The sequence below is a fragment of the Trachemys scripta genome, chromosome 4 (genome assembly GCF_013100865.1).
Source record: "Trachemys scripta elegans isolate TJP31775 chromosome 4, CAS_Tse_1.0, whole genome shotgun sequence".
In the NCBI taxonomy this organism is placed as follows: domain Eukaryota; kingdom Metazoa; phylum Chordata; order Testudines; family Emydidae; genus Trachemys; species Trachemys scripta.
The window spans coordinates 139,369,420-139,381,941 of NC_048301.1; the positions used below are offsets into that span (position 1 = coordinate 139,369,420).

Consider the following 12,522-nt stretch of genomic DNA (forward strand, 5'->3'; position numbering starts at 1 on the left):
TAATTAGATGATAAAAGGTGTGTAAGGTCTGCAGAATCTGGAATTTTCTGTCTTCTAAATGAGAATGCAGGGGGTCTCCTGTATACATCGGGGTTGCATTCTTGAAAAGGGCGATGGATACCGAAATGACGTGTATGGATTCTGAAATTCAGCTGGAGATGATTCTTGCAGAAGAGAATGAACTATAAGAAGGAAGAAGAGGTGCCCCAAAATGTTCCTCCCTCTCTCTCTGTTCATGGCATCAATAACATCTGAAAGACAAGGAAAGTAACTGCACTTGGGGAGGGTCCCTAGCTGAAAGGATTCCCGTCAATAAAACTAATACAGCATGCGGTGAGAGAGACTTTTGCTTTGAATCCATTTAGCTTGTAAAGTTAGTTCGTTGTGTTTTACCTATTATTTTCTTATAACTAAGGCTACGTTTTTTTCACTGAAGTTGCAAAAGTCTCAGAATCTGTGACTTCCAAAGACCTCCATGACTTCAGCCCTGGCGTCTGGGAGCTGCCGGGTCCCATTGCCTGCCATAGCAGCAGGGATGTGCGGTACACCCACCGCCTGAGTCAGTGGGCCCCCAAGCTCTCTGCCACCATGGGCAGCGGGGTATCCCGCAGTTTGTAGCCACTGCCGCGGTGGTGGGGTACCCTGCAGCTCCTGACCCACCTTGGGGGGCATGCGGACCCACGCAGCTCCCCACTGCAGCGATGGCAGGGGGATTCCCTGCTCTCCACTGCTGGGGAGGGGGCAGGGGGACCCTGCAGCTTCCCTCCACTGCTGGTGGCAGGAGGACCGTGGAGTTCTGAACCCCCACCAGTGGTGGGGGCCCCAGAGCTCCAAGCCACTCCACAGCTGCCCTGTCCCTTCCTATTTTATCATGGATATTTTTATAAAAGTCAGGGATGAGTCACGGGGCTCTCTGAATTTTTCTTTATTCCCCATGAACAATCCCTCATTACTTGTAAATCACTTAAATTCTCTGTAGTTTTAACTTGTACTTAACTTGTAATATTGTTTCATCTAAGCCAGTGGGTTTGGATTGAAGGGTTTGAGAATCTCCATATCAGATAACAGGATTCATGCCTATCATTTTCTATTAATAAACTTTATATGAACGTGTATTGTCCAGAAGATCAGTTGGCAAGAGCAAATGAACAAATGCCCAGTTTACCAAAAAAGTCCGGTGCACCCCCCTAGTGGGGTGTGGAGGAACGTGTGTGTGGGGGGTGGCAACGCGAGGTGTCAGGCAGCAGAGCTTGGGGGGGTCAGCCCCAGGTAGAATGGAGCTGGGGGGGGGCTTAGGGGCCAGCCCCTGGCAGCAGTGTGGGGACGGTGTCAGCCCTAGCTCCTGGCAGTGGTGTGGGGAGCTGGGGCGAGGGAGGAGTCAGCCCCTGTCCTGGCAGCAGCATGCGGAGCTCAGGGAATGGGGGGAAAGACCCTGACTGTGGAGTGGGGAGCTGTGGGGGAGGGGTCAGTCCCAGTGGCGGATTTAGAGTTAGTGGGGCCCTGTGCTCAGCTTCATTTTTGGGGCCCCTCCTTGGGATCCAGCCAAGAAAAAGACCATTCTCTCTTATCCCCCCCCCGCCCCTGTTTTTCATTCTTTTTTTCTTCATCCTCCTCTAAGTAATAGCAAGTAAATGAAAGTAAAGCGAGGTACCTTGATTGTTCTTGTAGTCTAACTTATTTTTCCACAGAGCACTTGAAAATCGCTGGGGGTCTCGGGGGACCACTTAACGGTTTGTACCATTAGCCAAATATTGTTTGTACCATTAGCTAACTATTGTAAAGTGCTTCTTAAAGTGTAATTGTTGTCCATATAAACTATGTAAAAACATTACATCTGGATCTGCCACAATTTGGTTGACTATTGCTTTTGGTTGATTTTTTTTTTCATACATGTGGTATGACTACTGTGCAATAGATACAGAATAGAAACTGGGGTATGATATTTAGCAGCGTGTAGCCCAGAAATGGAGTTTCACCTCTGGAAATTTTCTTGTCTCACCTTAATGGCACAAGTTACAAAGCCCCCAAGAGTATTTTATTACTTACGGCCACTCACATCCCAGTTCCAGATATAAATAATTATTAAATAACCTATTAATTTACTAATAGTGTTATGACTCTCAATCCATATTGATTCTGGTGAAATGTTTGAAAAGGCGTCTCTCACTCTGCTGAATTATTAAGAAATGTTTTTTGAACGGGGGGGCTGGAGCTCAGGGCGCTGGGGGGGCAGGAGCGGCAGCACCCCTGGTTTGAAGTGGTNGCAGTCCTGCAGCCCAAGCCCAAGTCATCTGACCCAGGCCAGCTACAGGTGTTTAATTCTTATGTAAACATAGCCACAGGAGGGAGAGGGGTGCTGGGCCATAGTAGAGTAACACTCTATTCTCCTAGGACAAGAAGAAATATCCAGCTTTTGCAACATGTGTTCCCCCCAATCCCTTTAGACACCGCAGTCCTCTCCATCTGCCATTTCCACAGGTGCCAGATTTTTTGCAACTCAATATCCCGCCACTGTCAGTTAGTGGCAGGATATTGAGTTGCAAACAACCTGGCACCTGTGGAAATGGCAGACCATAAGCTGCAGTTCATGTTTCCATGGAAAACAATTGCCTATTAGCCTTCACAATTAGTTTATAGCCTAATTGGCACAAATATTGCATATGGATCTGCGCAAAGTGCAGCAGATCTTTTGCTACAAGTTCTTAGGGGTGATGCTTTTCTCTAAGCAGGAATCCAGACCCCCAAGCCAGTGGTGATCTCCAGCATAGAGCGAGGGGAAGATCCTTATGTCCAGGGTCTCACAGAAGATGGAGACATCCTAAGAGGCACCCACCCAGGTGAGGAAGGAGTTAAAATGATGTGGAGGGATCCAACCAGTAGCTTGAAGGCAGCCGGAATCCTGATACATTTTTACCAAAGCGACAATACATCCTGGAATGTTAGTCTTTTAGTCTAATGGTATTAGGCTTTTTTAGAACAGTATCGCATTGTTGGCTCTCATTCTATTCATGATCCATTGTAACCACCATATTCTTTTCTGCTGCACTGCTGCCAAGACAGTTATTCCCTATTTTCTATTGTACATTTCATTTTTCCTTCCTAGGTGAACTACTTTGTACTTGTGTTTCTTGAATTTCACCTTGTTGATTTCACACCAATTCTCCAGTTTCTCAAGATCATTCAGAATTCTAATCCTGTCCACCAAAGTGTTTGTAATCCTACGCTGGCTGTCTGAATCAATGGCTAAGCAGTACTTGGGAATCTCCCTTCCAAGTTCAGGCCCAGTTTTGTAGGGACCCAACATCGTTCCATCGCTTTTTGGGGCTCTGAACTGACATTAATAAGGGATTTCCTTATTACTCTCCAGGACTGGTTGGGAGGCAACATCATGTTGTGGGACTGAGGAGACCTGGATTCTATTCTTCATTCTGCCACTGAGCTGCTGGCAGATCTTGGACAATATTGTATTAATTCATATAGACTACATGGGCCCAGAGAGCCAAAGGTGTTAACATGACACTGTTATGGCCAGCATTAAAGAGTGTTAAATAAGGTTGGGGGTTTGGAATACAGAGACAGAATCCTACGTAGTACCATGGAAAACACCAGTGGGAGCCGGAGAGCTCATTTCACGAATTGTCCTTCAGCTGCAAACTCTCCCCTCACAGAGCATTACAGTAGGGATTGAAGCCCAAACATGAGAAGTGCTACAGCTCCTCACCCTGACATCCCCCTAGAAACTCCATCTCTCCCCTTACGCAGATTCCCTCAGTCTCTCCCCCTCCCCCATTTTCCATAGAACATGGAGCTGTTGGGATCCATCACACTGTGAGTGTTAAATTAAAATAAAATAAATATATGGAGATATACCTATCTCATAGAACTGGAAGGGACCCCGAAGGGTCATTGAGTCGAGCCCCCTGCCTTCACTAGCAGGACCAAGTACTGATTTTGCCCCAGATCCCTAAGTGGCCCCCTCAAGGATTGAACTCACAACCCTGGGTTTAGCAAGCCAAACCACTGAGCTATCTCTTTCCCCCCCCATCCGTGTGTGTCCTCGGGAGAGTGGTGTCAGTGCTGATGTGTGGTGATGCTGTTCTCCCCAGTGAGATGGGCCTCAGAGTAGGGAGAGAATCGTGGGTGCTGATTCTCATGTTCACTGACTTTGGTGACTATTATCAGGGCCTATGGGACACTGACCTTCTCCTCCTTCCCCAGTGCTGGGACCCCTGGGAGTTTGGCCTCTTGCACTCAAGTGACCATGGTCAGCCCTCTTCTAAGGGGAGGGGTGTGGAGCGTTCTCAGGCACATCCCCCTGCTCGGAATGTTAGTGTTTTCCCTTTGTGAGCAGCACAAGAAATAACATCTGTACTCTCTTCCCCACCAAGCAGGGGCGAGGAACCTGAGCAGGGCTGAGGGGCAGACTCCTGAGGAAGGGCGTGGCAACCTGGAGCCACTCAGGCCTTTCCCAGGGACATCAGGGAAGAACCACTCCCAGAAAACTGAATGGAGAAGACACCACAAGAGGCAGGGCAGGCCACAAAGGCAGAGGAAAAATCTGACCAGGAAGCAGTCAGTAACCTCAAGAGGCCATCAGAGGAGATCCAGGCAATATCTAAAGCCTCCTGCAGAGGGAAAAGCTGAGCCCAGAAAGATCCTATATACCTGCCGTGTGTGCAGAGAAGAATTCAAGGTGCAGAGAGACCTGATGAGCCACCACTGGATGGTTCATAGGAGACAGGAACTGTATCACTGTAGCGAGTGTGGGAAGAGCTTTAGGAAGAAGAAGGAGTTCAGGACACATGGGAAAGCTCACAGAAAGAAGAGAGTCCATTCTTGTTCTGAGTGTGGGAAGATATTCAACCGGTTATCATCACTCACTACCCACCGGAGAATACATACGGGAGAGAGACCCTATTGCTGTGCTGAGTGCGGAAAAAGATTCTTCCATATAATAGGTCTTACCGTCCACAGGAGAATCCACTCAGGAGAGAGACCCTATGCCTGTGCTGAGTGTGGAAAGCAATTTATGGATTCGTCAACATTTCGTAAGCACCAGAGCAGTCACTCAGAAAAGAGACCCCATCGCTGTAACCAATGTGGGAAAAGCTTCAAAGTTACATCAAATCTTACTAGACACCAGAAAATCCACAGCGAAGAGAGACCCTTCTTGTGTCATGAGTGTGGGAAAAAGTTCTTCCTACGAGAACATCTCATTAGACATCAGAAGATCCACACTGGGGAGCAGCCCCATTCCTGTCCTGAGTGTGGGAAAAAATTCAGTCTCCTTCAAAGTCTCAGGAGACACCAGGAAACCCATACTCCGAGGAGACTCCATTGCTGTGCTGACTGTGGGAAAAAATTCCTTCATCCCGGAAGTCTCTCTAGACACAAGAGAGTCCACACTGGGAAACTCCATCGCTGCACTGACTGCGGAAAAGGCTTTGTCTATATACATCATCTCAAGAGCCACCAGAGAATCCACACTGGAGAGAAACCCTATTGCTGCACTGAGTGCGGGAAAAGTTTCACCCATATGTCAGGCCTCACCAACCACCTGAGAATCCATTCAGGAGAGCGACCCTATCCCTGCAGTCAGTGTGGGAAGTGCTTTGCTCACTCATCATCTCTCACCAACCACCTGAGAATCCATTCAGGAGAACGACCCTATCCCTGCACTCAGTGTGGGAAGTGCTTTGCTCACTCATCATCTCTCACTGAACATCTGAAAATCCATTCTGGAGAGCGACCATATTCCTGCCTTCAGTGTGGGAAGCACTTTGCTCGCTCATCAACTCTTACTAAGCATCAGAGAACCCATTCAGAATAGAGACTCCTGACCCTTGTGTTCGATGGAGGGAACCTCTTCAACCTTTCACTTCACCCTGTTCCCAAAGCCTGTAAAAGAGGGAGAACTTGCTCTCACTCTGAAATGTTCCCACCTCTTCACTAAACAGACACGAGTTTAGGTGCTGGGTTTGTTAAAATAATTCGTGTGGTCCTTGAGATGGGAGCATTTAACCTTAGAGGTACTGAAACATTCTGTTGTGGGCATTATGAGCTGCAGGTTGGACAGGGATGACTGGAGCCAAGACTATACTTTAGAGGCCCTGGTTTCTCCCAGGCCGTTTGCTCACTGCAACTGATCCTCTCAAGCTCTACAAATGGAATTAATTCTTTTATTTTCTCTGGGATTTTTCTGTTTGGAAAAAGGAATAATGGGTAAAGATTCTGGCAGAGACTGAAAAGTAGCTTTTGTCTTCTTAGTTAATGAAAGGTTGTGACATCCCCTGTGTCTTTCTCATAGTACTGAATCAAAAGGAAGGTTGTTTTGATTTGGCTTTGAGAGAAAATTATGAAGCAAGCTGTCCTGATAGTTGGCTTCATGCATAATGCACCCAGTGCCCTGTCTTCACACCTAATTGCCAGGCAAGCAATACTAGCTAGGACTGGAAGGTTGGAGATTGGAGTTTCCGGATCAACAAACAGCATGCCGTTTGGTTATGGACTGCCTTCTTTATCATCTTGATGGTACATGCAAATGCTTGACATCTATGGATGCTGCTGTCATGATTAGCGTGACTACATCACTTACCCATCATCTAATTCATTGTGCCATCAGAAGTCATACACCAGAAAAAAGGCAAGGGCAGGGATGAGAGATGTCAGTTACTTCCTGTTATAATGGCTTTTTCTTTTTTTTTTTTTTTTAATCAAATTTGTGTTCCTGGATGAGTTAGTGGCACTTTAATGCCACCTAGGGCTTGTCTACATAGAACTTATCACTTACCAGAACACTCATCCACATCCCTGCACGATGTAAAATATACCATCCTAAGCACTGGTGTAAACTTAGCTGTGTTGATGGGAGAGCTTCCCTGCCAACATAGCTACCGCCTCTCATAGAGATGGAGGTGTTATGCTGACAGACAAGCTCTCTCCCATTGGGTTAGACTGGAGCATCTTGTATGCTAGCTTGGTGTCTTGAACACTATCAGGAGCTGTAGCACATCTAGTGTACGTTAGCCCTAATACTTAGGCTGCTGGATCGGCAGGCAGCAATCAATCCAGCAGGGTCAACACCGGTACTCCACCAGTACGAGGAGCACAAGCGCAGGTGACGGGAGATCATCAGCTGTAGAGTTACCGCAGTGTCTTCACTTTGGTAAGTAGATCTAAGTACATCGACTTCAGGTACGCTATTCACGTAGTTGAAGTTGCGGTATCTTAGATGGACCCTGCGTGGTAGTTTAGACAAACCCTGACATGTAGCCGGATCTCAGCCTTGACACCAAGTGGCAAGGAGTGCAGGAAAATCTCTCTGGGCAACTTTGTTCTGCTGTGCCGGTTGGGACTCAGGTTTGCTGCTTGTTGTAGGTGTTTTCTGTAAACAACTTGTAGAGTTGCTGTCCCAGCCCAGAGTGTGATATGGGCATAAAACATCCAGAGGTCATGGAGCAGGGACAGAGATGGGATCCTGCATGGGAACAGGCAGCCCAATGAGCACTGTTTCAGGAGAGACACTCCGAAATAAAGAAGGAGAGAAACTAGTCCCAGCAACATCCACAGATCAAACTGAGCAGCATTGTCTCCCAATTGTTTCCCCATTCCTCAAGATGGGGTAATCTGTGGCCATTCTTCTCTGTCAGAGGGCAATGATGAGATGAGACGTTCTGTCACTGTTGTCTCATCGTTCCTGGAGGGAATGAAATAATACAAGAGAAATATGAGTCTGAAATGGCTGCGCTGTCATGTGTGTAAGTGAGGACTTGCAATCTTCCCTGCAGTGCTGACTTTGTTACATTCCAGTCACTCTTGGGAGATGATGTTGGGGAGAAGCAGCCATCTTGCCTTTCTTTCTGGAGTTGGTTATGCCAGTTGGTGTTCAGCTGAGTTATAATCGGCTTTAAACTATTCTTTCTACTCAAGAAATGGGGGTGTTAGGACTCTAAACTAGTTAAAATCATCCAGAATACTCAGTGCTCATGCTAAGATTTTTTGTACAAATTTACTAGTAGTTCAATTGTTCTAACCTTTGTTCATTGTATATGTGGAATCTGTCAGATGCAAGATGTATGCTCTGTTAAGGTTTGCCAAATATGAACTGTGTGCTAGGTACAGTTGGTGCAAATATTTCTGTGGTTTTATGCTACCTGTGTGCTATGGTCTACTGCCAGCTAAACTGTTGTGTGCATAATTAGATAAGAAAAGGTGTGTAAGGTCTGCGGAATCTGGAATTTTCTGTCTTCTAAATGAGGAGAATACAAATGTGAGCAAAAATGAGCTCACAGTTTGGAACAGAGTGAAGATGTATCTGCTGAAAAATATTTCCCCAGAGTGGGTACATACTAACCTTTCTGTATTACTGTGACAGTCTGTACCTCTTTGTTCATATCAGGTTAATGATCAATTTTGTACAACGTATGTTTTTTAAAGTATCATTTGAAAACCGATAATGCGCTGAACATTATTGTCCTGTTTCAATATGGGAGGCAACATTCTCTGTAAAGTATACTGTATGATAGGAACCTGATGTGCAGTCACAGGTTGCTCTGCCCCTGGTGCTTCATCTGGGATGCCCCTCCACCGAGATGGGGTAGGGCTGCCTGGCCATAAGTGTGAAGATGGGCAAGGAAAGGAAATGGGGGTGATCTCATAAATCCCTGTGAAGTGTGATCAGCCCCATAGGATGCAGGGGGGCAGTGACCTCTCAGGGGCTGAGGCCGGGGCAGCCCGTTGTGGCCCCTCAGGAAACATTCACTGGGAACCTTAGAAATTCAGGAACTGTTTGATCCTCCTGAGCCTATTTTCCCCTCTCACCCCCTGCAGCTGCTGCTCCCAGGAGTTAATGCTGCAGTGATGGACAAAGGGCATCTGGGGTTTGGATTGTGGGATGGAGCCAATACAGGCCCAGATGGTTCTTCTGTGGGCAATTTACCCTCCACTTTCAAACTGCACAACCCCGCCCCTGCCCCTAATTAGCAACTGCCACTCTGGGCTGGGGAAGGACCGTTCTCACCAGCGCAGCGGGGAGGAGAGGAGTTGGAGACTTATCCCCAGACTCAGGATAAAAGCTCCCAGCCGAGGGGATGAACCATTTCACTATGGGGGGGGGGGGGCGATTGGGTCACAGAGATCCCCTTGGGACTGTCACCTGATGTGCAGGAACTGCCTCTGAGTCCCTGCCAGCCTGGGGCCCCCAGACTCCTGTCTTGTGACACGCTAGCCTGCCCAACACAGACCCAGCATCTGGGCCATGCCCCCAAAGCTGCAGGCTTCACTGAAAACAGCCCAGCAAGTTACCTGTCCCCAGTACTCAGACACCCAGCTCCCAATGGATCCAAACCCCAAATAAATCTGTTTTACTATGTATAAAGCTTATACAGGGTAAATTAGTAAATTGACTGCCCTCTATAAAACTGATAGATATGCACAGCTGTTTGCTCCCCCAGGTATTAATCACTTACTCTGCGTTTATTAATACAGGTCTGTCGCATCTTAGGCGCATTTAACATGTGCGATTTCAGCTTTACACGGTCGGCAAAACAAAAACAAAAAAAAAGAGAAAAATAACAATTTAAATACTGTTTCTGTAGTGCGGGCAATTCCGCCCGCCATTACACTCAATGTAATTTTGACTATAGGCGATTTTCACTTTAGGCGCTGACTGCAGAACGTAACCCCAGCGTCAGATGAGACAGACCTGTAAACAAAAGTGATTTTATTAAGTAAATTATTAAAAAGTAGAATGTAAGTGGTTTCAAGTAATAACAGACAGCACAAGGTAAGTAAAATAAAATACACAAGGCTAACTTAATACACTGAGGATCTAGTTACAGGTAATATCTCATCCTCAGAGATGTTCCAATAAACATGCTTCACAGAAAGGGGTGGCTCTAGCTATTCCGCTGCCCCAAGCACGGCAGGCAGGTTGCCTTCGGCGGCTTGCCTACGGGAGGTCCCCAGTCCCGTGGCTTCAGCGTACCAGCCGCCGAATTGCTGCCGAAGTCATGGGACCGGAGGACCTCCCACAAGCGTGTCGCTGAAGGGTGCCTGACTGCCGCCCTCGCAGGGACCGGCAGGGCACGCCCCATGGCTTGCTGCCCCAGGCACACGCTTGGAGCGCTGGTGCCTGGAGCCACCGCTCTTCACAGACTGGATTCTTTCCTTGCCTGGGCCCGATCCTTTTCTCTGGTACAGTCCTTGTTAGTTTCAGCTTACATCTCAGGTGATAAACAGGGGTGTTCTCAACTGGCAGCCTTTTGAGCCAGCTGAAGACAAAATGGAGAGGCTTCCAGGACCTTTTATATTCTCTCTCTTGTGGGGGGAAACCCCTTTGTTCTTCTGGTGCAAAAGCACAGCAGCAAGATGGCGTTTGTAGCCACATGGGCAAGTCACATGTCCATGAATGATTCAGCTTTTTGCAGGCCAAGGCTATTGTTTACATGTTAGCTCAGCAGATGTGGATTGGTGCCTCCCTAAATCCATTGTCAGTCAAGTTCTTCCAATTACTTGAATAATCCCTTCACGGTAGTGTTGCCAGCCCAGAGGGCCTGGGGGGGAGGGGCAACAGGGTTCGTTGCCCAGTGTGCGCCGCACCAATAGACACACCAGGGTGGAGAAGCAAACCAAATTTATTCAAGAGCTCTGAATAGGCACTAGGAGACCAGCATGTCTCAAATCAAGCGCAGCAAATACAAGCAAGTGTCCCATTTTCTATTCCAAGCTGTTTCTGGGTAAGCTTTGTCTGTTTCTCCCCCACTACCCCTCCCTCCCCGACAGCGGTTACAGCAGGCATTACATTGTAGCACATGAGAAAAGTTCTCATCCATATGCTTATCTTCGACCTTGCAAGCTCTACGTAACAGGCCTTTCCCTCCTCCTTTTCCCCCTCGTTATCACTTCTGCTTCTGCTAGTGTGAGCGAAACTGCAGCTGTCTGCTAAAAAGCTAACCATTACATTTCTGCTTTTTAAGCTGTTAGCATGGAGGTAGGTTAAAGTTCACAAGATGGAGTTCTGTGGTTCACTTAGACCCAGAGCAGGGGAGTTTCATCGGCACTTACGGCCTTCCACTCCCCCGAGTTACCTGGTAGCTATGCCTAGTGACACCAACAGTAGGTTGGCCAAACCTCCCTTAGGTGTTTCCCACAGCAAACACTTAAAATACAATAGAGCCAATGCTCATAACTTCAGATATAAAAATGATACAGGCATACAAATAGGATTGTTGGGGTCCACTAGGCATAGCTACCAGGTAACTCGGGAGAGTGGAAGGCCACAAGTGCCGATGAAGCTCTTTTGCTCTGGGTCTGTGAACCACAGTGACTCCATCTTGGGAACTCTCACCTACTTCTATGCTAACTGCTTACATGCTCTGAAGTAGGTTGAAGCAGAAATGTATTGGTCAGCTTTTTAGCAGATGGCTGCAGTTTCACTCACACTAGCAGAAATAATAGAGATAAGAAGCGGGGTAGTTAGTTTGCAGGCGTCTAACTCAAGGTCGCAAAGACTGAGAAAGTTTTCTCACAAGCTTATGTATAGCTTATTGTAACAGTTGTCTGGAAGGGAGGGGTAAGGGGGAACAGCCAGACAAAGAGATGTATGTAAACAGTTTAGAGTATAAAAAGTAAAATGTGTTTGTATTTGTTGCACTGGATTTGAGACATGATGGTCTCCTAGTGCCATTTCAGAGCTCTGAAATAAACTTGGCTTGCTTTCTCCCCTCGGTGTCTTTATTGGTGCCAAGCACACCGGGCGACGGACCATTGTTGTCCCCTCGAGCCCCCAGGGCAGGCAACAGGATGAATATATTCAGTAGATCATAACCTTTGGAAGATATGCTACAGGGCATACTTAGCATAAAGCATATTCCAGTAATGTCATATTCACATTCATAAGCATATTTTCAGAAAGCATATGGAGTGCAACGGCACGGGGATTAAGTGGCAAAGGCTGACATTTCACCTGTTTAATGTTGGTTTGGGGTTTCTGAACAATCACATCCTTTTCATTTTCCCTGTTCCCCTTAGCAAAGGGGGATTTTTACCAGAGTGACAGATTTGGGGATTGTGTAAGGATAACCCCCTACCAGCTGGGAGAGTGGGACCTTCCAAAGTGGCAGTTATGGCAGTTGGCCAGCCCCCTTTCCCACCCCCAACTGCCCCCTGAGAGGGTGAGGGGGGTCAGCAGCCTTGACCAGCCTGGGGTTTCCCTGTCTACGGTGGATTCCCCCTCCTCAGCCCTTAACTCCCCAGTGGAGACAGGACAGACAGACCGAATTAACCTCTACTCTGCCATAGACTGAAGGGATTAAAGTCCCCCCAGGCCAGGCCTGACCATGGCTTCTGAGCCATTTCCCATTGAGGCGGGCACCGGGCAGTTGGGGAGGGGGGAGGGGAAGGGTCAGTCCAACTGCCATAACTGCCACTTTGGCGGGGCCCATTCTCAGCTGGAAAGGGGGGCGGGATCACTAATAAAATCTTCAAACCTATTGACTTGGTAAATACCCCCCCCCCCCCCCC

The 12,522-nt window shown here is 47.5% G+C and overlaps 1 protein-coding gene across 1 annotated transcript; it reads left to right on the forward strand.

The window, feature by feature from the left end:
- Nucleotides 1-2,517: 2,517 nt before the first annotated feature.
- LOC117876590 (zinc finger protein 429-like) lies at nt 2,518-5,830 on the forward strand. Its single transcript, XM_034768841.1, has 2 exons — nt 2,518-2,837; nt 4,389-5,830. The coding sequence occupies exon 2, from the start codon at nt 4,709-4,711 to the stop codon at nt 5,828-5,830; it is 1,122 nt and encodes a 373-aa protein (XP_034624732.1). The 5' UTR covers nt 2,518-2,837; nt 4,389-4,708.
- The last annotated feature ends 6,692 nt before the right edge of the window (nt 5,831-12,522 follow it).